Source organism: Hyla sarda, chromosome 2 (assembly GCF_029499605.1).
Source record: "Hyla sarda isolate aHylSar1 chromosome 2, aHylSar1.hap1, whole genome shotgun sequence".
Classification (NCBI taxonomy): domain Eukaryota; kingdom Metazoa; phylum Chordata; class Amphibia; order Anura; family Hylidae; genus Hyla; species Hyla sarda.
Window position 1 is genome coordinate 440,732,125 of NC_079190.1, and position 25,826 is coordinate 440,757,950.

The window sequence follows — 25,826 nt, forward strand, 5'->3', positions numbered from 1 at the left end:
GACGTAGCTGGGAAGGGGGGGGGGGGGCATGCACCCACAGAGGAGTGACGGTCCGTAGAAGGGGAAAAACCAAATTAAAGTCCCCACCGAGAAGCCAGGCAGACGGGGAGTAGGTCTGTAGGCAGGAGACAACGCGTCAAAGGAAGGGGATCTGGGAGGAGTTAGGGGCATAAACATTGCAGAGAAGGAGTTGTTTACCCCCCAGAGAGCCAAGAACAATAACAAATCTACCTAGAGGAACAGCATGAAAAGAAGAGACCTGGAAAGGACAAGATTTAGAAATGAGGATGGCCAACCCCGCTACTTTGCTGTCAGAGGAGGCTAAAAAAAAGCCTGGGGGTAGATGTGGTGTAGAAAGTGAAAGTTTCCTGTCTTGTCAAAGTGTTCCTCCTGAAGGCAAACAATGTCAGCCCGTAGGGCCACCAATTCCCTTTTCAGCAATCGTTGTTTAGTCGGTGAGTTTAGGCCCTTAACATTCAAGCCATGAGGGGTGGTATGGGTGTAGAAGTGCGAATGTAGAAGGTACTCACTCAGACCGGCAGGGAACACCAGGAATGTCAGGGCAAAGGAGAATGGCCATGGAAGTCTCAGCAGGAGCCAGATGGACCTAGAGGAAAAGGCGAAAGGCCAAAAAAATCTGGAAAAAAGAATGGTAGGAGAACAATGGACAAAAAGGAGGGACAAGGGATGGGAGGGACAGAACACAAGGTGAGGGACAAAAGGGGAACAAAACAGTAAATGAACCAATGGCTCTACAGCCAGAGGGGAGACCATGTAAAAGCAATGTAACAATGCAAAACAATAGAACAGAAACATATCTGAGTTTGTCGTGGCCTCGAGGGGGGAAGTGGAAGAACTCACCAAAGAGAGACTACACATGAGAACAAAGGCTCCACATGAGAATCCCACAGGTGTACCCAGCAGGACATCAGAAAAACCCTCACTAATGCAGTAATGGATTAACGTAAGGAGCACACATCAATAGTAAAAGGAAAAATCAAAACAGTCCCGCTTCAGAGCAAGGTATCCAGTGCAAGAGGCCCGGGGGGAGAGGGAGTCGGGGGCCAGCTGAAGAGGTTGGGCAGGATGATTCCGATCCACCCTGCGACGTCTCCCTTGGACAGGTTGCCAAACCGTTAGTAGGGGGGGGGGGGAGTCAGCGCCCAGTCGGAGAGTGTCGGGATCTGGAGGTCAAGGGCAGCACAGAACCCCTGTAAGTCAGCATGAGAGCGCAGCACAGCAGGGCGTCCATCCCGGTGTGCTTGAAGGGCAAACAGGAAGGAACACGTAGAGTAATCCTGGAGAGGTCCTGGAACAGCTGAATAAAAATCAAAATTCCGGAGGGTGTGTGCCTTGGCCATAATCCGTTCTTTCAACTGGAAATCGCCAACACAGCAGATCACATCACGAGGAGGGCCATTGGAGGGACGAAGGCTGAGGGCTTGATGTGCACGGTCCAGTTTAATCCTGTGAGATGGGGGTTTTCCCAGAATCATGTTAAAGATAGCCTCCAGTGTGATGTGGAGGTCCTCCTCCCGTGTAGCCTCAGGCAACCCACGGATTCTAATATTATTACACCTTCCCCTGTTGTCTAAGTCCTCCACATGAGAGTGCAAATCTCCAAGAAATTCGGATTGAGCAGAAATGGTAGCTACTCTGCAATGTAGGAACTAGTGGAGTCATGGGCCCCCTCCAGGTCCTCCACTGAAACATGCTGGATGTCCCAACGAATAGCGGAGATTTCAGCTCTGCAGACATCTTTGACTTCTGCAATAAGAGCTTTGAAGTCCTCTTTAGTGGGTATTTGATAAAGCAATAGGTTAAGGTCCAGGGTTCAAGGGACAGGGGCTGGGACCCCAGAGCAATCCAGGTCGAAGTCTGTCCCAGCATCCCAGCCTAGAGAAGCAGCCACCATACATGAGGCCTCTGGCGGCCATGGAGCGGGAGAGGGGTCCAGTGGTGCCATGCTCCTAGAGCCACCAGCGGGGGGCCTAGGGGTAGACATTGTCCTCTGCGGTTTCGGGAGGGGGGGCACAGAGGGATGAGGCAAGGGACCCAGGGGGGTGTCCAATGATCTTGACAACAGAACGGACCCTAGGAGGATTCCCAGCAAGGGGGGCACTGGAGAGGGCCCGGCAGGGCAGCTGATCAGCGTGGCATACCAAGGGCACCCAGGTGGGGTCTGTGCCAGTGATAAGGGTGCAGCCCCTTTAAATGTTCCTACCCCAGGACCGATCTCAGTGGAGGTGGCAGGGGGGTACTGAGGTGAGGCTGGGTGCTGGGAGAGGTCCAGAGGAGAGGGACCGGGGCCAGGCCGTAGCAGAACAGGAGAGTCACTTACCCCCAAAGGAGAGCGCTGCACCGCAGGAGAGCCCACAACAGTGGCAGGATGCTGAGCCACCGGGCCTCGACTGCAGCGCAGGAGCGAGGAAATGCGGATATCCTGTCTCCCCAGCAGGTTTACAGTGGGCTGGAGTAGGAGATTGCAGCAGGAGCAGAGAGCGGGTACTTCACAGACTTCAGCCGGAGCGCCGGCCAGCCTGGGAACAGTTGAAGACTGCAACGGAGCGGGAGCAGAGGGAGCGCTCAGGACCCGGTGAGGCAGGCAGGGAGGCCGGGGCCGAGGAGGAGGCCTGGGAAAGGTACAGGGTGATGGTTCCGGACCGCAGTAAAGGGGTCTGGCAGGTGGTCGATGACTTCCTATGGCGGCGGGTGCTCCTTGGCATTAGGGTAACTACTGTGGGAGCGTATTCAGCACATTTATGGCCTCAGGGGTGCGGGAGCTCCTCAGTTAAGCAGCCATCTTTGTCCACGGCAAGCCAGGATTAAGATTTTTAAATAGAAGTAATTTACAAATCTGTTTAACTTTCTGGCACCAGTTGAAAATATAAAAAAAAAATAATAATAAATATATATATATATATATATATATATATTTTTTTTTTCCAGAGGAGTACCCCTTTAACCAGTGAAAAAAACCTTGTATAAAGTGCAGGGTTGGGCTGTGTAATAGGGCTCATATACACATAGCAGATCACTGAATGGCTTAAATGACCATTATTCATGCAGGCAGAAACAGTATCTTTCAACTTTATCTGGTTTTATTTTCAATTTGTGGACATTTTATATATTATATTATTATCTAACACAATTTCATATACTTCATGAACAGGTACTCTAAAGGACGAATTGATAGTGCATTTCTGCTCAATGACGACACCTTGGAATTTTTGGGTATTCCCCCAACATTAACGGCCCCTGCTGAACAGACTGTCACAGTGTGGCTAGTGGTTTTCGGAATAGTGGCTGGTTTGCTAGTTATTGCTTTTGTTGCTTTACTTGTGCTTGGTCAACGAGACAAGAAAAGGTAAGTTAATATATTATCATGATATAAACATATTCACATTGGAGTCAGTATACTTTATTTTGATCTCTTCGATCCATTTAGGTTCTGACATTTTATTCTACAAAATATAAAGCACCCTTGAATGGATTATCCCAAGATCCACAGAATAGGGGATAACCAGCTGATGGGGGGGGGGGGGGGGGGGTCTGACCATTGGTATGTCCATGATCACTGGAACAAAGGTCAATTTTACACCAAGTGAATGGAGCAGTAGTGTGCATGCTCAGCCACTGCTTCATATACTGTCTATGGGACTCCTAAATATAGATGAGTTCAGCGCTCAGCTGTGTTTTGAAGTCTCATGGAAAATTAGGCGGGCATGCAGCTTTATTCACTTAGAGGACAATTGACCTCCATTCTCTTGATCGATAGGGGTTTTTAGTGGTTGGAATAACTCTAGTTGGACTGAACAGCTAGTTATCCTCTCTCCGATGGAAAGGGTATAACTTTTGATCCGGGGAACTACCCCCATTTCCAGATAGAATTTACTCCATGAATCCATTAGAAAGTATAAAGCATGCCTGTCGTCCCTAAATCATCACCCCCCGAGCCAAGGGGATAGGGTCAACGATAGTCAGAAGTGATACCTATTTATATATATTTACATTTTGTATCTGAATTTAATACTGTTTTTTATCTGTGTGGCGTCAATTACAGCTTTTTCTTTGTGTTTTGTTTTTTTTGAGCACCTCACCTTTGTGTCCAAACATTGATGATAGGCCATTATGGGGCATCTTTTTAACTTATTCCAATAAAGGTTAAATTTTAGTCTATAACTTGGTTTTTCTATTCTTGAGTTGGAGACAACCCAAATGAACAGGCAGGTTGTCCCAATGCTTTTCTTTTGCATGTTGAAAATTTACAGTTTTAGGCATGTATCCCCAAACTGACATTTTTCTGTTTTTCCTTAAAGGAAAAGAAAAGCTGATAGAGAAAAACAGATGCAGTCTGCAGAAGACAAAGTTTCTGAGGTTTTGGTTGGAACCATGGCTGAAACTAGTAATGATTTTCCAGTTGCAACATATGAAACTGAAGGGAAACTAAATAAAGCCTTTGATGATGCAGATGAACCTCAAACAGCGTTTTAAGCCACTTCCATTCCTGGAGACATTAAACCTTTCTCTAAGGAGTTCTTTACAACTATAAAACACCTCTCATTCTTGTCTTTACCTGTACATAACCGGCCATGATGGAACATCTTATGTAGAGAGGAACCAGTGGCCGAACAATGACAGAAAATGCCTTATCAGGAAAGAGAGTATTGACTCTTTGCTGCCAGGACTGTGTGAGAATCTTAGCCCACCTCAGCAGGGACAGCACCAATACAATATTTCATGTATTGTATGCAAAATATATATAAATTGTTTACTTGTACATATAAAGATGAAGTCCTTGGCACAATGTAATGTAATTACTAACGTAACATCAATTATAATAAAACTGATAATTAAATTATCCTCTCTCATGTTTTTTTTATTTTTATTAAACGGATACTCTGGCCCTAAGACATCTTATCCCCATCCAAAGGATAGGTGAGAAGATGTCTGATAGCGGGGGTCCCGCCACTGGGGACTGCCGCAATCTCTCATTCAGCACCCACCTGTCTCAGCTGCACGAAGCAATGATCACTCTGTGTCTGAAGCCGTCACGCCCCCTCCCATAGACTTGCATTTAGGGGGCAGGGCATGAAATCACATGGGGGCGGAGTCATGATATCATGATATTCTGGCCCCGTGGTCTTGAGGCTTCAGACACGGAACGATCATCGCTTCATGCAGCTGAGACAGGTGGTTGTTGCATGAGAGATTGCGGGGGACCCCCACGATAAGACATCTTATCCCCTATGCTTTGGATAGGGGATAAGATGTCTTAGGGCCGGAGTACCCCTTTAAGTTTAATTTAGTTTCTATCTTGTGCACGGAGCAAACTCTGCTTCGTACCGGATGATGGGCGGGCACAGCCGTCACACCCAGGGCCGGTTTTAGGCTTAGCGTGGCCCTAGGCAAAATCAAAAGAAGGGCCCCAAAAGTCGTAATAGTGAACTAACCAGATTTACACATTTTTGGTCACTTCAAATACCATAAAAAAATATCTAAAAAGCAATTGAAAAGTCCCATCAAAACAAAAATAGTACCAATAAAAACTACAAATCACAGCGCAAAAAATGTCCCTCATACATCCCCATATCCAAAAAAAAAAAAAACAGTTATACGGATCAGAATAGTACGATTTAAATTTTTTGTATAGTTCCCCCACATTAGGTTGGCAGTATAGTTCCCCCACATTAGGTTGGCAGTATAGTTCCCCCACATTAGGTGCAGTATAGTTCCACCCACATTAGGTTGGCAGTATAGTTCCTCCACATTAGGTGCAGTATAGTTCCCCCACATTAGGTGCAGTATAGTTCCCCACATTAGGTGCAGTATAGTTCCCCACATTAGGTGCAGTATAGTTCCCCCACATTAGGTGCAGTATAGTTCCCCCACATTAGGTGCAGTATAGTTCACCCACATTAGGCTGGCAGTATAGTTCCCCCACATTAGGTGCAGTATAGTTCCCCCACATTAGGTGCAGTATAGTTCACCCACATAAGGCTGGCAGTATAGTTCCCCCACATTAGGTGCAGTATAGTTCCCCCCACATTAGGTTGGCAATATAGTTACCCCACATTAGGTGCAGTATAGTTCCCCACATTAGGTTGGCAGTATAGTTCCCCACATTAGGTGCAGTATAGTTCCCCCACATTAGGTGCAGTATAGTTCCTCCTATTAGGTTTGCAGTATAGCTCCCCAACATTAAGTGCAGTATAGCTCCCCCACCCCACATTAGGTGCAGTATAGTTTCCCCACATTAGGTTGGCAGTGTAGTCCCCCACATTAGGTTGTAGTTCCCCCACATTAGGTTGGTAGTATAGTTCCCCCACATTAGGTCCCCCCTCTCCCCCTGATTTTTCATATTTCCTTACCTGGCTACGCTCGGCAGGCTCAGGTAATGCGGGGGGTCATGTGCGCTGTATGGATAATATGACGAGTGTCGCCTCCTGCGGCTCCTCTGCGCGGCGACAGGGACGTCACTTATTATTTCCTGCGGCCGGACTGCTAAACTTAAGCAGCCGTCACTGCAGGAAATGATAAGTGACGTCCCTGACGCCGCGCAGAGGAGCCGCAGGATGCGACACTCGTCATATTATCCACACAGCCCACAAGACCCCCCGCATTACCTAAGCCTGCCGAGCACCCTTCTTCATCTCCCCCAGACCCCTCTGCACCCTTCTTCATCTCCCCCAGACCCCTCTGCACCCTTCTTCATCTCCCCCAGACCCCTCTGCACCCTTCTTCATCTCCCCCAGACCCCTCTGCACCCTTCTTCATCTCCCCCCAGACCCCTCTGCACCCTTCTTCATCTCCTCCAGACCCCTCTGCACCCTTCTTAATCTCCCCCAGATCCCTCTGCACTCTTCTTCCCCTCCCCCAGACCCCTCTGCACTCTTCTTCCCCTACCCCAGACCCCTCTGCACTCTTCTTCCCCTCCCCCAGACCCCTCTGCACTCTTCTTCCCCTCCCCCAGACCCCTCTGCACGCTTCTTCATCTCCCCCAGACCCCTCTGCACCCTTCCTCATCTCCCCCAGACGCCTCTGCACTTTTCTTCCCCTCTCCCAGACCCCTCTGCACTCTTGTTCTCCTCCCCCAGACCCCTCTGCACCCTTCTTCATCTCCCCCAGACCCCTTTGCACCCTTCTTCATCTCCCCCAGAGCCCTCTGCACCCTTCCTTATCTCCCCCAGAGCCCTCTGCACCCTTTTTAGCCTCCCCCAGACCCCTCTGCACCCTTCTTCCACTCCCCCAGACTCCTCTGCAACCTTCCCCTCCCTCCCCCAGTCATCCTTCATTTAACTTTTGCGCCCCTTCTGCCCTCTTCCCCCATCATTCTTCTTCTTCTTTTACCTTATGTGCCTCTTCTCCTCCCTCCCCCAGACACCACCTCTCTGCCCTCTCACCTTATGCTGGAGGCAGGCTGCAGCACGCAGAGCTCCACGTTCTTCCTCCTGGTGAGAACGGAGAAGCCGGGAAAGGGACGCGTCGCGTGACGTCAGAGGCGTGCCTGCGCACGGATGTCCTCTGCCCTTAAAGTTGCAGAGACCCTGCCCCGGCTCACTTTTGTAAATTCCTGGGCCGGAGGAGCGGCCAGTTGCGAGGCCCCTTTAGCGCGATCTGAAAAGGGGGCCTTGCGTGGGGGACCAGGGGCCACCGGGGTAGATGAGCGGCCCCGCGGACAGCGGCCCGGCGCACCCAATCACGGCCGTCTTTGAACTGTGTGCGTGATGTGTCCCCCCCCCCCCCGTCCCCCCCCCTCCCCTATAGTGTCTTATCTGTAAGAATTTGTAGACGTCTTGTTTCAGTATGAATAAGGTAGTTCGGATATTTCAGAAGGAACTGAGCTGAATGTGAATATTGTTGTAATGCCTTTAGAGATCCAGTTTGTAACATCTAGTTTATGACTGGATAGATGATGTAAGGTAAGAGTAGCTTCTAAGGCTTGGCTCAGACTACAGAATCTCAGGCCAGAAGTATTACAGTAGGAAATTTGAGGGGCGCCCGCTAGGACTGCGTGGACATTTTTAAACGGGGGTTCTGTCACTGAAGCTCGTGTCCGAGGGTGGGGGCCAAAAAGAAATGAGGATGGGTGATAGGCTTGGCCACATGCAGGAGATTGTGGGGTGACCCAGTGGTTGAACCCCTCGCAATCAGACACTTATCTTCTATCCTGTGGATAGGGATACGTTTTGTCCCCAAAGTACCCCTTTAATTATTACAGGCATACATACTATTTTACCTGTATACTCATTGGCATGGACCACCACCATGCAGTAACTGTGCCAAGGCAAGGAAGACTGGTGATTTGGCCATTGGTTTACAAATCTACATACAGTCTGCACATCCCCATACCGGTATATACAATACATTGGGACAGATTTATGATGCTTGCTGCATCTTGGTTTTGTCCTCTAGTGCACTGCTTTCTGCGTACATTACTTGCACTGTATTTATGTTTAGGTGCGTCAGAAATCATCTCCTACTGTATGCTTGGTGGCACAGTAAGGTGCAGATAATAGCAGTGCCTTATTTATAAGTAGATACAGGTAAGATTGGTAAACCAAACACTATTATGGACAGCTTTCACTAAAGAGGCAAAAGTAAATAACCACTCACATCTTTCTTTCCTGCTTGCTTCTTTTTATGAAGCATTAAAGGGGTTATCCACCATAAGGTGATTTTAGTACGTACCTGGCAGACAGTAATGGACATAGGAAGGATCTGCGCTTGTCTTGGGGCTGAATGGCTATGTTGTGAGATTACCATAACACTGTGGCTAGCTTTTTGTGTGACTGGTATTTCCTGTTTGACTTTTTTTTTTAATACAAATCCCACAATTCCATCTTCCTCCCTCCCACATATCAGCCACCCCACCCATTGACACATAAATAACTGCATCCATCAAAAGACCTGTGGTTTTCAATCAGGGTGCCTACAGCTGTTGCATTAGTTGCAGATTGATCTCTCTCCCACAAAGCGATCCCTCCACCCATTGAAGCAGACAGGCTCCCTGTTATCAGCTGACTAGTGAGTCAGGTCTCGGCCGCATTGCAAGCTGGGAAAAATCCGAGACAACAGTCATTTTCACATCAAAAATAAATATTGGAGTGAAAATCACAGAAGAATTGTGAGAAAACCATCACACACAGGTACAGACACTATATTATTAACTACACTAACTTTACAGCCCGTGTAGCATAGTCAAATAAAAAAAATCCTGGAATACCCCTTTAAATTGCAGCAGTAACCACAGGACAAAATATGAAAAGTCCACAGGACAAAATATGAAAAGTCCATAGTATAAAATATGAAAAGTCCCAAAGGACATTTTTTACCACTGTAATCTCCCCTATACATACAGTATTGTAACCTGCTAATTGGCAGAATACAAATAAAAATATTTGTGTGGTGACTCATATTAATTATACTTTATATAAGATAAAATATACAACTTTATTGGATAAATCAAAAAGTATATACCGTTAGCTAATAAGAAGAAATGGATAGGAAATATGGACTCTAATGAAATAAAAACATAGATCCAATGCACAAGAAGCAATATTCAAAGCCAAACTCATAATATGTAATGCTACATAACATTCTGTACACAGACACCATGTACTAAAACTGCATAAAAGGGTAGGCTCATATGGTCTCTATACCAATAGCTACCAAAAGCTTATGTAAATGAATGGATCAATGTTAGAACACACTGCCGCGAACCAAACATTTTCAGCAACTCAAACTCAAGTCTTAAGCCATACCCTTTAAAGGGAATCTGTCAGATGTATAAAAATCTATAACAATACCTACCTCCATTATAAACGCCCCTTATAAAAACCCTGGAAATTGTCCGTTAAATGGCCATTAGAAAGTCTATGGGATTTTTCTAATAGCCGTTTTAACCCGTTATCACCCATTATTAATAACGGCTGTTATTTAGTGACGGGCGATAGTAATGGGAGAAATGGCACATGGACTATTTCTTTCGTTCATTCGCCTGTCACAAAATAACGTTCGTTATTATTAACGGGCGATAAGGGTTAAAATGGCTATTAGAAAATTCCCATAGATTATAATGGGATTTTCTAATGGCCGTTTAACGGACAATTTCCAGGGTTTTTATAACGGGCGTTTACAACGGAGGTATTTTTATAGTGTGAAAGCAGCCTAAGATCTGCAGACACTGTTTGATAGCTGTAAGGGTATAAAAGCAAAATGTACCTTTTCATGAGCTGATGGTGGTTGTCAAACTTATAAAACTGCCTTTTTATTTCTTTGGCAAATGTCAAGAAGGCGGAGTCAAGTTGCTCAAGTGTCACAGCTTTGTACACTTTCTCACTTGCCCTCACCTTCCAGCTCCTCCTTGACTGATGTCCAGGGCTCTTTATATCAATCAAGGAGGTAAGGAATAGTGAGAAGGCGAGCCAGCATGTGACCTTTAAGTAGCTTGGCTCCACCTCCTTGACACTTTGCTGTGAAATAAAAAAGCAATTTTATAAGTTAAGCAACCTACATCAAGCTTAGGAAAGCTGCAGTTTGGTGTGACACTGATCATGTGACAAAGTACAATAATGAAAGTGCCTAAAATAAAAAAAACAATATCCAGTACATGTACGATAAAATGCAATCATATTCATAAACCCATCACAGCAGCAGCCATCTAGAAGGAGAGAGGACCCATTGAAATTAAGCATTAAGTAGTCTCTATTTTATCTTAATTATTGGGTGTCTTTCCACTTTTTGCTTATGCAATTAATGTATGTAAACATGTATTTATTTAAACATTCATACAGGTTTTCTTTTACAGCCGCCCTGTGTGAGGTATGCTAACTAATAATTACCTGTTGCACATTACAGCTAATAGTCAGGCATCAAAGAAGCCTACAAACAATAACCACTCATGTACAGTAAGTATTTGCTCATTTGTCTGTTTTGCACATTCACTTTTAGCACCTCTGTGTAGAGATGTAGCAAATTGTTCGCCTGCGAACAGTTCCCGGCGAATTTAGCATGTACGCATTCGCATCGCCGGGCGAACATATGCGAAGTTCGATCCGCCCCTTATACTTTAACATTGTGGTAAACTTTGACCCTGTGAGTCAGAGTCAGCATTACACATTACAGCCAATCAGCAGTGCCTCCCTTCCAGACCCTCCTACCTCTTGCACGGACGCCATTTTACCCTCATTCGGCATGCTGCAGGCTTAGGAAGTGGAGGGTCTGAGAAGCTGCTCCTGCTGTAAAGGGAAAGCAATAGCTAGGTTGCTGCTAGGTGGTGTATTCAGGGTCCAGTTTACTCCTAAAGCACTAGTCTAACATCTGCTTTAAGGACAGCACCCAAAAAAGCCGTTTTTAGGGCTCAAATATCAGTCCGTGTGTCTTGCAGCAGCTGGAGGCAACCTGGTTGGGAGGGAACCGCTGGTTAAAAGGGGTACTCCAGAATAAAACTTAAGTTCCTTCAAGCAACTAACTACTACAGTATTCAAAGGGCTGAAAGATATCAGTCCGTGTGTTTTGCAACAGCTGGAGGCACCCTGGTTGGGGACCACTGCTTAAAAGGGGAACTCTGCTGGCAAGCTTTTTTTTTCTTTAAAGCAACTAACTACTACAGTATTCAAAGGGCTGAAATATATCAGTCCGTGCGTTTTGCAACAGCTGGAGGCACCCTGGTTGGGGACCACTGCTTAAAAGGGGAACGCCGCTGGCAAGCTTTTTTTCTTTAAAGCAACTAACTACTACAGTATTGAAAGGGCTGAAAGATATCAGTCCGTGTGTTTTGCAACAGCTGGAGGCACCCTGGTTGGGGACCACTGCTTAAAAGGGGAACTCCGCTGGTAAGCTTTTTTTCTTTAAAGCAACTAACTACTACAGTATTCAAAGGGCTGAAAGATATCAGTCCGTGTGTTTTGCAACAGCTGGAGGCACCCTGGTTGGGGATCACTCCTGAAAAGGGGAACTCCGCTGGCAAGCTTTTTTTCTTTAAACTAGCTACTACAGTATTCAAAGGGCTGAAATATATCAGTTTGTGTGTTTTGCAACAGCTGGAGGCACCCTGGTTGGGGACCACTGCTTAAAACGGGAACTCCGCTGGCAAGCTTTTTTGCTCATTGTCACACTAGTGCAAATCATATTTGGTGTGACAGTTGGGCAAATAAAATAAAAAAATACCTTTTTTGGCTGTTAAATAAAACCAGTCACTGTCAGTTCACGTCACAGTTGCCAGTTTTTTTGCCTGCAGGGCAAATTGTGTCACCCTAGTGCAAATAACATTTGGTGTGACACTTGTGCAAAAAAAAAAAAAAAACTTTTTTGGCTGTGAAATAAAATCAGTCAGTTTACTTCACACTTAGGAGTTTTTGGGCTTGCTGGGCTCATTGTCACACTAGTGCAAATCATATGTGGTGTGACCGTAGTGTAAATTTGAAAAAAAAAAAACCTTTTTAGGCTGTGAAATAAAATCAGTCAGTTCACTTCACACTTGGGAGTTTTTGGGCCTGCTGGGCTCATTGTCACACTAGTGCAAATCATATGTGGTGTGACCGTACTGTAAATTTGAAAAAAAAATTGCTTTTTTTGGCTGTGGAATAAAATCAGTAGTGTTGCTCGCGAATATTCGCAATTCGAATATTATTCGCGAATATCGCATATTCGCGAATTCGCGAATTTCGCGAATATAGCGCTATATATTCGTAATTACGAATATTCGTTTTTTTTTATTTTTTTTTTTCTTCACAGTACACATCACAGTGATCATCCCTCTCTGCTTCCAGCTTGTGTGGTGTAAAGAAGGCTCTAATACTACTGTGTGAGACCGGCGTGCAAACATTCGCATATGCGAAAATTAGCATATGCGAATATTCGTGTATGCGAATTTTACCTTATGCTAATTTTGTATATGCTAATTTTCACATCTGTAAATTTTCGCATACGCGAAGTTTCGCATATGCGAAAATAAAACGAGGATATAACGAATATGCGAATATTCGCGAATATATGACGAATATTCGTCCATATATTCGCGAATATTCGCGAATTCGAATATGGCCTATGCCGCTCAACACTAAAAATCAGTCAGTTCACTTCCCACTTGAGAGTTTTTGGGCCTGCTGGGCTCATTGTCACACTAGTGCAAATCATATGGGGTGTGATCGTAGTGTAAATTTGAAAAAAAAAATCCTTTTTTTGGCTATGAAATAAAATCAGTCAGTTCACTTCACACTTGGGAGTTTTTGGCCCTGCTGGGCTCATTGTCACACTAATGCAAATCATATGTGGTGTGACAGTTGCGTAAATTTAACAAAAAATAAATAAAATTTTGACTGTAATAGACTGAATAGCAGTTAGTTGTCTGCAAGCGTGTGTGTCAGGCCTACAACGTCTACTCTATGTCTACGTCTGTCAAGGACATGTTTGAGCATAAGATGCCAATGTCACAAGGTCACCCCCTAGCCCGGTGTCTGACAGCTGGCTTGTCTGAACTCATAGCCCGCCAGCTTTTAAAAAATAATGAAAAATTTTTTTTTTTTAATTTAGCTATTGGGACACCGCAGTGGAAGGTACCTGGCCAAAATTTCTTTGCGCAAAAGGCAATCCCCAACCGGTACCCAATTGTGCAACAGGAAGTAATGGCATGTCTGGCACACAGTGTTGGGGCAAGGGTCCATCTGACCACTGATACCTGGTCTGCAAAGCATGGTCAGGGCGGGTATATCACCTACACTGCGCATTGGGTAAGCCTGGTGACACTGTGCAGGGTTGCCGCGGTGGATTTTGAATGAAGACGGGCCTCTTGAAGCTGATTGGTCGCTTGCTGCTGGATGGTATGGGGGCAACCAATCAGGAACGTGCCGTGCCGTACATGGCTGTGTACAGTTACGCTGTCATAGGAAAAAGTTGGTGAGGGGATGTCATCCAAACATGGGCATGGGGATGGTAGGCTTAACTCTGATTGGCTGTTCGGGATGTCGAGTGAGCCAATCAGAGAGGAGAAGTATGAGTTCAGGTTGCAAGTCTTAGCCAATCGCTGCTGGGCAGGTCTGGGCGGCGACCAATCAGGTTAAAGACGTATAATTCCTCTTTGGGGGATTCCTAGAGGCATCGGTGGCAAATCTTTTTTGAAGAATTCGACCAATCGCTGCTGGGCAGGTCCAGGCGGTGACCAATCAGGGATGAGACGTGTATTTCCTCTTTAGAGGATTCCAAGAGGCATCGGTGGAAACTCTTTTTTGAAGAATCCGACCAATCACGTTCCGTCTGGGTAAGGTGGCGACCAAGGATGACTTGCATGACTTATCCGCCACCAACTATGGTTCAAGCGGCAATGTTTTAGGGCACTTTCTGGCTGGGAAACAAACAGAAATTTTTCTGGCTGCTGCTACAGCAACGGCTGCAACAATACCAAATTTTTCAGCCATGTGTACATGCCTAATTTTTCTGGTACTCTCTGCTGACATCTCTGTCCATCATGCCAGTGAGGCACTTGATTTGCGACAGCCCAACACGTTGGAATTCAACACTCCTAATGTTCGACCGCCTGCTCCAACAAGAAAAAGCCGTCAATGAATATTTGTATGACCGGGGTGCTAGGACATCATCTGCGGAGCTGGGAATTTTTTTGCCACGTTACTGGACGCTCATGTGTAATACCTGTAGGCTCATGCGTCCTTTTGAGGAGGTGAGAAACCTAGTCAGTCGCACCGAAGGCACCATCAGTGACATCATACCGTTTGTGTTATGATTCAGCAGGCTGGAGGTGGATCCTCTGTGTCAGAGAGGGATTGGCGTGGACCGTGTCGGTGGACCGGTTCTAAGTTGCTACTGGTTTTCACCAGAGCCCGCCGCAAAGCGGGATGGTCTTGCAGCGGCGGTAGCAACCAGGTCGTATCCATCGGCAACGGCTCAACCTCTCTGACTGCTGAGATAGGCATGGTACAAGGGATAAGGCAAGAGCAAGGTCGGACGTAGCAGAAGGTCAGGGCAGGCAGCAAGGATCGTAGTCAGGGGCAACGGCAGGAGGTCTGGAACACAGGCTAGGAACACTCAAGGAAAGGCTTTCACTGGCACAAGGGCAACAAGATCCGGCAAGGAAGTGCAGGGGAAGAGAGGTAATATAACCAGGGAGCAGGTGAAAACTAATTAGGGTGATTGGGCCAGGCACCAATCATTGGTGCACTGGCCCTTTAAATCACAGAGAGCTGGCGCGCGGGCGCCCTAGAGAGCGGAGCCGCGCGCGCCAGAGCATGACAGCCGGGGACCGGGACAGGTGAGTGACTTGGGATGCGATTCGCGAGCGGGCGCGTCCCGCTATGCGAATCGCATCCCCGCCGGCAATGTCAGTGCAGCGCTCCCGGTCAGCGGGTCTGACCGGGGCGCTGCAGAGAGAGGGGCGCCGCGAGCGCTCCGGGGAGGAGCAGGGACCCGGAGCGCTCGGCGTAACAGTACCCCCCCCCCTTGGGTCTCCCCCTCTTTTTGGGACCTGAAAATTCTTTAATCGAGAAGACATCTGAGGACCCGGAGACAGGAGTAGCTTTCTCTCGGCACTTGACTTCAAAGGGTCCAAGATAACGTGGTCCCAGATTAAAACTGGGGACACGGAAGCGGATATACTTGGCGGAGAGCCACACAAAGACAGGAGGAGTTCTTCTTTTTTTGTCAGCATGCTTCTTCATCCGGAAGGAGGCTTGTATGAGGGATTTTTGAGTCTTTTTCCAGACGGTGGAGAAGCCCCGGGAAACCTCATCAACAGCGGGCAAACCAGAAGGCGTGGGAGTGGGGAGGGAGGGAAGAGGGTGAAGCTTGGCACGGGGCAGAGTGTTAACAGGACGGGGGCTATGAGGAGGAGACACAGCATAGTCCAGACAGGCCTTGGGGAGACCAGGTAAAGGAGGAGACACTGAGGTTTGACTGACGGGACTGGGAGCAGATGTGAGGCATTTTCTGTGGCAAGAAGCACCCCAGCTCTTGATCTCCCCGGTGGTCCAGTCAAGGGTAGGAGAGTGGCGTTGGAGCCATGGCAGACCGAGGAGGACTTCAGAGGTGCAGCTGGGCAAAACAAAAGGTCCAATTTTTTCAAGATGCAGTTCCATGCTCATGAGCAGGGGTTCTGTGCGGTAACGCACAGTGCAGTATAGACGTAAATTTTTATTTCTGCGGCGAGTCCTCTCTTCAGGGGTCAGACGAGACCGATCCAATTGCATAGCCTCCTCGGAAGGAGGCACAGGGTTAGATTGCAAAGGATACTGTGAGAGAGGTGCTCCGAGCGGTGTGGCCCATGGCAGGGCCTTCCCAGACAGGAGACCACGGCAGAGTCTAGAGTCCCCATCAAATTTGTCCGGCAGGGACAAGCGGGGGTTGGGAGCGGCCGCTCGCTGCGGAGGAGGTGCAGGAGCCAGCAGAGGAGATGGTTGTTGTTGTTGCAGCTGCTGTGTCTGTGACTGAAGTTGCTGTATCTGCGGTAGCAGCTGCTGTATCTGTGACTGAAGTTGCTGTGTCACGGTGGTCAAGTACGACAGCTGGTGATTTCGTTGGGCGATCAGTAGGGATTGCTGGGCGATCACCGTGGAAATGTCGGCAAGACTTGACAGCGGCACCTCAGCGGAATCCATGGCTGTTATGATTCGGCAGGCTGGAGGTGGATCCTCTGTGTCAGAGAGGGATTGGCGTGGACCGTGTCGGTGGACTGGTTCTAAGTTGCTACTGGTAATCACCAGAGCCCGCCGCAAAGCGGGATGGTCTTGCAGCGGCGGTAGCAACCAGGTCGTATCCGCAAGAGCAAGGTCGGACGTAGCAGAAGGTCAGGGCAGGCAGCAAGGATCGTAGTTAGGGGCAACAGCAGGAGGTCTGGAACACAGGCTAGGAACACTCAAGGAAAGGCTTTCACTGGCACAAGGGCAACAAGATCCGGCAAGGAAGTGCAGGGGAAGAGAGGTAATATAGCCAGGGAGCAGGTGAAAACTAATTAGGGTGATTGAGCCAGGCACCAATCATTGGTGCACTGGCCCTTTAAATCTCAGAGAGCTTGCGCGCACGCGCGCCCTAGAGAGCGGAGCCGCACGCGCCAGAGCATGACAGCCGGGGACCGGGACAGGTGAGTGACTTGGGATGCGATTTCCGAGCGGGCGTGTCCCGCTATGCGAATCGCATCCCCGCCGGCAATGTCAGTGCAGCGCTCCTGGTCAGCGGGTCTGACCGGGGCGCTGCAGAGAGAGGGGCGCCGCGAGCGCTCCGGGGAGGAGCAGGGACCCGGAGCGCTCGGCGTAACAGTTTGTTTTCCTCCTGGAGCGTGCCCTGCGAAGAGTGCTGGATCGACAGTAGATGAGCGTGAAGAGGAAGAGTTGTGGACACCATCACCATCAGAAACAGCCTTATCAGCATCACTTGATGGACCTGCGGCAATGCTGGAAGAGGATTGTGAGGAAGAGGAGTCAGAGGAGGAATGTGGCTTTGAAGAGGAGGAGGAAGACCAACCACAGCAGGCATCCCAGGGTGCTCATTGTCACCTATCTGGTTCCCGTGGTGTTGCACGTGGCTGGGGGTAAGAAGATTATACCTTCCCTCACATCACTGAGGACGAGGAAGGGGACATGAGTAGCTCGGCATCTAACCTTGAGCAAATGGGGTCTTTCATGCTGTCGTGCCTGTTGAGGGACCCTTTTATTTTGAAAAGGATTTATTTGTGTTTTTCACTGTCCTGCATTATAGAGTCTTCTGGACTTTCTGATAATTTATCCCCTTAAGGACCAGGCATTTTTAGTTTTTTGCACTTTCGTTTTTTCCTCCTTACCTTTAAAAAATCATAACTCTTTCAATTTTGCACCTAAAAATCTGTATTATGGTGTATTTGTTGCGTCACTAATTCTAATCTGTAATGACATCAGTCATTGTACCCAAAAATCTACGACAAAGCGGAAAAAAAATCATTGTGCGACAAAATTGAAAAAAAAATTCCATTTTGTAACTTTTGTGGGCTTCCGTTTCTACGTAGTACATTTATCGTTACAAATGACACCTTTTCTTTATTCTCTAGGTGCATACGGTTAAAATGATACCCTACTTGTATAGGTTTGATTTTGTATTACTACTGAAAAAAAATCATAAATACATGCAGGAAAATTTATACGTTTAAAATTGTCATTTTCTGAGCCCTATAACTTTTTTATTTTTCCATGTTCAGCAGGCTATGTGGGCTCATTTTTTGCGCCGTGATCTGAAGTTTTTGTCGGTACTATTTTTGCATTGATCGGACTTTTTGATCGCTTTTTATTCATCTTTTCATGATATAAAAAGTGACCAAAAATACGCTATTTTGGACTTTGGAATATTTTTGCGCGTACGCCATTGAACGTGCGGTTTAAAAAGCGGTATATTTTTATAATTCTGACATTTCCGCACGTGGCGATACCACATATGTTTATTTTATTTACACTGTTTTTTTTTTTATTCTGCCAGGTGATTCAAACTTTTATTAGGGGAAGGGATAATTGTAAGGGTTAATGATTTTTTTAAACTTTTCTTATGCAATATTATAGCTCCCATAAGGGGCTATAACATTGCATGTACTGATCTTTACCACTGATTGATGCATCTCCATAGGAATGGATCAATCAGTGTTTTCGGCGATTGAATGCTCAAGCCTGGATCTCAGGCTTGAAGCATTAATTCGGCGATCGGACAGCGCAGGAGAAGGTAAGAAGACCTCCTCCTGTGCTACAGCTGTTCGGGATGCCGCGATTATACTGCGGCGATCCCGAACAGCTCCCTGAGCTAGCCGGGCACTTTTACTTTCGTTTTTAACAGCGTGGCTCAGCTTTGAGCGTGCGGCTAAAGGGTTAATAGCGAGCGGCACCGCAATCAGTGCCGCGCGCTATTAGAGGCGGGTCCTGGCTTCACTATGATGCCGGGCCCACCACGATATGATGCGGGGTCACCGTGTAACCCCGCGTTATATCACGGGAGCGGGACTAGGGGCGTAAGTTTACGCCCTTGGTCCTTAACAGGTTAAACTTCAATTTTCCGGAGTACTAACCATTACACCAAGGAACGCTTGTTGTGTGTGATTTTTTTACTTAAATTTTCAAAAATAAAATACAGGGAGGGATGAACTCTGTTTCTTTATTTGATGAAAAATTTTATTTAGAAAAGCATTTCTTTGTCTGTTTCTCCGTCCTGCATTATAGAGTCTCCTGGACTCTTGGATATGCGCTTGTTCTTATTTTTCAGCCATGTGAACATGCCTAATTTTTCTGGCCTCTGGTGCTGCACTTTTTCTGCTGCTGCAATACTTCTGGCCGCTGCTACAGCAGCGGCTGCCACAGTGGCGTTGCTAGGGTTGGTGTCACCCGGTGCGGTAGAAAATGGTGTCACCCCCATACCTTCCCCCCCTCAGTAAGTTTTTAGCCTGTTGTGACAGACACCACTATTGTAGCGCATTGTGAGAAATTCCAGTGTAATAATCAGATATACCAGTTGCCACAGAATCAGAAAGTGTTAAAGAAGTTTTCACCATTTAAATGTACAGCTCCCAGAATTACTTAAAGGAGTACTCCGCTGGAAAACATTTACTTTTATATCAACTGGTGCCAGAAAGTTAAACAGATTTTTTAATTATTTCTATTTAAAATCTTAATCCTTACAGTACTTAAAAGCTGTTTTTTCTCCACAGGAAGTTGTGTAGTTCTTTCCAGTCTGTCCACTGCTCTGTCTGTCCATGTCAGGAACTGTCCAGAGCAGGATAGGTTTGCAATGGGGATTTGCTCCTACTATGGACAGTTCTTGACATGGACAGAGGTGTCAGCACAGAGCACTGTGGTCAGACAGAAAATAAATTAAAAAAGAAAAGAACTTCCTGTGAATCACTTATACAGCAGCTAATAAGTACTGGAAGGATTAAGATTTTTAAGTAGAAGTAATTTATAAATCTGTTTAACTTTGTAGCACCAGTTGATAAAAAAAAATGTTTTCCAGTAGAGTACCCCTTTATGCAGTGGTAAGGTTATGCTGGGAGTTGTAGTTTCACTCACCATAACTGTAGAACTTACTAGTGACTACAGCTCTGATAGGACATAGAGAGGAGAATGTACAATGGTATCAGTGACTACAGGTGACGTCTTCTCTATAGTGAGTAGAATACACAATGATATCAGTGACTACAGGTGACGTCTTCTCTATAGTGAGAAGAATACACAATGATATCAATGATTACAGGTGACGTCTTCTCTATAGTGAGGAGAATACACAATGATATCAGTGACTACAGGTGACGTCTTCTCTATAGTGAGGGGAATACACAATGATATCAGTGACTACAGGTGACGTCTTCTCTATAGTGAGGACAATACACAATGATATCAGTGATTACAGGTGACGTCTTCTCTATAGTGAGGGGAATACACAATGATATCAGTGACTACAGGTGACGTATTCTCTATAGTCTTTCCTTATCTAATTCAGATGGTACATACCGCCTGGTCCAGCTAAAACTTCTGTCTGTAGAATGTGACGCCCAGATGACTCCTCACTATGTCAGCGGATTCTCATCCTCTATATGAAAACAAGTATTATTATAAACCTGCCAGACACTGTATCCTCTAAATATAATACTACTATACACTACACTCTTTGATTATAAACCTTCCATACACCATACCCACTGAATATAATACTACTACACACCGTACCCACTGAATATACTACCACACATCTGTACATTCTGAATATAATACCAACACATCCTGTACACTCTGAATATAAATCTGCCACATACTGTACCCTCTGAATATAATACCGCCACATACTGTACCCTCTGAATATAATACTACCACATACTGTACCCTCTGAATAAAAATCTGCCACATACTGTACCCTCTGAATATAAATCTGGTGGTGTTGCTAGTGGATGATGGGGGTGCTAGTACTGGGGGGGGTGTTGCTGGAGGATGATGAGGGTACTACTGGCCATCCCCCCTGGCAGTATCACCCCCATTATCCATCGGCAGGATCATCCTCCTGGCACGAGCACCCCCATCCTCCACATCAGGATCTGCTGATGGAGGTGCTGCTGCTGGGGGGGTTTGCTGGTGGATGATGAGGGTGCTACTGCCAGGGGGGGAGCATTAGGTAGGCAGCAGTTCCCCCACTTAAGGTAGGTAGCAGTTCCCCCACATTAGGTAGGTAGCAGTTTCCCCACATTACGTAGCATAGATTCCCCACATTTGGTACTGGTTACCCCACATTAGGTAGTAATTTCCCCACATTAGGTAGCACAGATTCCCCACATTAGGTAGCATAGATTCCACACATTAGGTAGCAGTTTCCCCACATTAGGTAGCACAGATTCCCCACATTAGGTAGCAGTTTTCCCACATTATGTAGCAGATTTCGCACATTAGGTAGCAGTTTTCCAACATTAGGTAGCAGTTTCCCCACATTAGGTAGCAGTTTCCCCACATTATGTAGCATAGATTCCCCACATTTGGTAGTAGTTTCCCTACATTAGGTCGCAGGTTCCCTTGCATGTTCCCCACAATAGGTCAAAGTCTCCCCACATTAGATTGCTGGCTCAAACAAACCCCCCCTCCCCCCACACAAAAAAAACACATATACACACAACACAGAGACGCACACAGATAGATAGAGAGAGACACACACACACAGTCAGAGAGACACACACACAGTCAGAGAGACACACACTCAGACAGAGACACACACACAGACAGTCACACACAGTCACACACACACACACGCACACACACAGAGTCACATACAGTCACACTCACAGAGTCACACACAGACAGAGTCACACACAGACAGAGAGAGCCACACACAGACAGAGATAGCGACAGACACACACACAAACACACACACACAGAGACACACACACAGACAAAGTCACACACACACAGTCACACACAGTCACACACACACAGAGAGTCACACACAGTCACACACACACACACACAGAGAGTCACAAACACACACACACACAGAGTCACACACACACAGACAGAGACACACAAACAGAGATAGAGTGAGACAGACACACACTCACTCACCCATCCAGCGCAGCGCTCCTTTCTCCGGGCGCTCTGCGAGTGACGTCACGTCCTCCTGCGCGGCCCTGCGGAGGCACGTTGGGCCGGCGCAACAGGAGACGTGGGGGCGCAGGCCGGTTCACTGTGCAGGTGAGGGGGGGGGGGCGGGATGGTCCTACTAGTACGGAGACAGCGCAAGTGAGGACGGGGGGGGGGGGGATGCTGCTAGTACGGAGACAGTGCAACTGAGGACCGGTGGCGTACCTGGTGTCACCCCATCAGGATGGTGTCACCCGGTGCGGGCCGTATCCCCCGCACCCCGGTCGCAAAGCCACTGGGCTGCAACAATACCAAATTTTTGAGCCATGTGTACATGCCTAATTTTTCTGGTACTCTGTCCATTTTAGCAACCGTGCATATTAGATGTATGGTAAGGCTAGCATGGTGGCTCAGAGGTTAGCACTGCTGACTTGCAGCGCTGGGGCATTGGGTTCAAATCCCACTATGTGCTGCCTAAAAGGGGGCTCTAGCTATGTGCTGCCTAACATGGGGGAATCTATGTACTGCCTATAGGGGGGGATCTAACTATGTGATGGCTAAAGGGGGGCTCTAACTATGTGCTGCCTAATATGGGGAAATCTATTTGCTGCCTAAAGGGGGGATCTAACTATGTGATGCCTAAAGGGGGCCTTTATGTGCTGCCTAAAGGGGGGCTCTAACTATGTGCTGCCAAACATGGGAGAATCTATGTACTGCCTATAGGGGGGATCTAACTATGTGCTGCCTAAAGGGGGGCTCTAACTATGTGCTGCCTAATATGGGGGAATCTATGTGCTGCCTAAAGGGGGATCTAACTATGTGATGCCTAAAGGGGGGCTCTATGTGCTGCCTAAAGGGGGCTAAAGCATGTTATTCCAAAGAATTTAGGAATGTTAGGTGATTTATGCCCTTTATGGATTAAAACCAGACTCTGCATCAACTATGTAATTTTCCATGGGAGTTTTGCCATGGATCCCCCTCCAGCACGCCACAGTACAGGTGTTAGTCCCCTTGAAACAACTTTTAAATCACTATTGTGGCCAGAAGAGTCCCTGTGGGTTTTAAAATTCGCCAGCCCATTGAAGTCAATGGCGGTTCGCCCGGTTCGCCAGTTCGCGAACATTTACGGAAGTTCGCATTTGCCAACCGAAAATTTTATGTTCGCGACATCACTACCTCTGTATTGCGCTCCTACCATAGATGTACAACACAAAACCTGTGATCAACCAGTCTAAATGAAGCATGAGTACAATGTTACTGTCATTTGTTGTCTGTAGAAAGTCAAATACTGTAATTTTTTTTTATACACAAGCTTTCTCCGCTCTGGACATAGAAAGTTTTAAGTTAAGTTATCACAAAAAAACTTACTACATGTAGACTTGGTTGAAGATGAAGCTTGCATTCAGTTTTTGTCTTAAAGGGGTACTCCCATGGAAAACTTTTTTTGTTAAATCAACTGGTGCCAGAAAGTTAAACAGATTTGTAAATTTCTTCTATTAAAACAATCTTAATCCTTCCAGTACTTTTTAGGGGCTGTATACTACAGAGAAAATGCTTTTATTTTTGGATTTCTCTTCTGTCATGACCACAGTGCTCTCTGCTGACCTCTGCTGTCCATTTTAGGAACTGTCCAGAGCAGCATATGTTTGCTATGGGGATTTTCTCCTGCTCTGGACAGTTCCTAAAATGGACAGCAGAGGTCAGCAGAGTGCACCGTGGTCGTGACAGAAGAGAAATGCAAAAAGAAAAGCATTTTCTCTGTAATATACAGCCCCTAAAAAGTACTGGAAAGATTAAGATATTTTTTAATAGAAGTAATTTACTAATCTGCTTAACTTTCTGGCACCAGTTGATTTAAAAAAAAAAAAGTTCCCCTTTAAGACTCTTCCCTCACAAATTATCTGATAAAGCTTCTTTTTTACTATGACATCAAAACTGCATCTGGCAAACTACATATGATAATTGTTCATGTGGTTTTTACCGGTCAAACACATTTTTTCTATATGTTTCATAAAAACTGTTGTCGCTTAGTCCAGTTTAGCATATAACCCTGCAGTGTTGATCCAAAGGAAGGTAAAGTAATGCAACAGGTAAAAGCCCCATTAAAGAAACCTTATTTTCTCTAGATGTAGAGGATGCCCCTTGTTATAGATACAGTCCTGGGTATAAATAGATTGTGGGAGAGATCTCTGTACTGTCCCCTGATTAACTTATACATAGTTATTAGCTCCTGGATTCCACCATTGTTTTATAGCATTTAGATGACTGCACATTAAATAGTTAACAGGGTCTCTATTTGTATAACTGGCTGCATTCTAGGCAACCTTAAAAGGAGATGTCCGGTGCGCACTATTCTTATTCCATCCTGCCTGGACTGCAAAAACAGAGAAAACAAACTTTCACTTACCTTCCTACATTCCCCCGGAGCTCCGCAACAGCTGATCGGTCGGCCGGGCTGTCTGCTTCCTACTTCCTTTAGTCCAAGATGTCACACGGCGCTTCAGCCTATCACCGACTGAAGCGGGACATCGCTGCGGCCGGTGATAGGCTGAAGGGCCCTGTGACGTCCCGGGCTAAAGGAAGTAGGAAGCAGACAGCCCGGCCGACCGATCAGCTGTTGTGGAGCTCCGGGGGAATGTAGGAAGGTAAGTGAAAGTTTTTCTCTTTTTTTGAGCCCGGGTAGGATGGAATAAGAATAGTCCGTACCCAACATCTGCTTTAAAAAAAATTTTCTAGCGCCAGTAGACATTTACTATAAATTATTAGTAAAACTGCCTTTTTTGCCCATAGCAACCACTCAGAGCTAAGCTTTCATTTTACCAGAGAATCAAAATCTGAGCTGTGATTGGTTGCTATGAGCAACAAAGGCAGTTTTACTATTAGACAATTTTTTTTTTTTGCATCTTGCAGTTTTCATTCTAACGACTAGGCCTAAAACTTAGCTGGGACTTCTTGTTCTGTACAGATCAGTTTACAGCAATCTCCTACTGATCATCACAGACAGCATTACAGTATATAGATAACCGAACATTTACCGCTATTCACAAAACTCGAATCTTAGACCTTAACCTACTCCTTTCCTCAGGAATGACCATGTCATAGGGCATGTCTTTAAAGCACTGCTATTCTAGTGAGTGGGGTCTACTCCAGTCTATTATTGTTTATGGTTCATGGGGGACATGTATCAAAGAATTTACACCATTTTTGCGTGTAAATTCTTGCAAAAAATTTTGCGCAAGCTGTTTTTTGCGTCTTTTTTTTTGCGTTCATTCTGATAGAGCATTTCCTCCTGATGTCGCTATATGGGGTACCTTGGAGTGACATCTATAGTAGTCAAGGATTTATAAACTGCGTACTTTTCCTTTACACCCCAAAACTTTCCGCAAGTACCTTTTTTTGAACACAGATATAAGCCGTCTTGGACTGCACTTAGCGAGAATCTCTAAATCATTGATGTCATTTTTCAGAGCGGATTGCGGAGATTACTCTGCTTCTGCCGCCAGTCAGATTATCTCTGTGATACTTAAAATCTTTCCATGTACCTTTTAATAACAATGTAATGATTATGGTCACTTGTGATCACCCGTTCACCCGCAGTCTAACCCGATAATACACCCGATAATACACCCGATAATACACCCGCAGTCTAACCCGATAATACACCCGATAATACACCCGATAATACACCCGCAGTCTAACCCGATAATACACCCGATAATACACCCGATAATACACGGGGTTATAGTGCGGGTAAAA

The 25,826-nt window shown here is 46.2% G+C and overlaps 2 protein-coding genes across 5 annotated transcripts in view; both read left to right on the forward strand.

Annotated features, from left to right (window-relative positions):
- ACE2 (angiotensin converting enzyme 2) overlaps positions 1–4,841 on the forward strand; it is a 74,406-nt gene extending 69,565 nt beyond the window's left edge. For all 4 annotated transcript variants that reach the window (XM_056559250.1, XM_056559253.1, XM_056559252.1 and 1 more), the window contains 2 exons: positions 3,173–3,367; positions 4,320–4,841. In XM_056559250.1, coding sequence (XP_056415225.1) covers positions 3,173–3,367; positions 4,320–4,494 — 370 coding nt within the window. In that variant the 3' untranslated portion in view covers positions 4,495–4,841. The remainder of the gene's footprint in view (positions 1–3,172; positions 3,368–4,319) is intronic.
- A 6,007-nt stretch (positions 4,842–10,848) lies between these two features.
- Positions 10,849–25,826, forward strand: part of PIR (pirin) — a 114,323-nt gene continuing 99,345 nt past the window's right edge. Inside the window, exon 1 of the mRNA XM_056559255.1 lies at positions 10,849–10,910. The gene's annotated coding sequence lies outside the window, so the exon portion shown is untranslated. The remainder of the gene's footprint in view (positions 10,911–25,826) is intronic.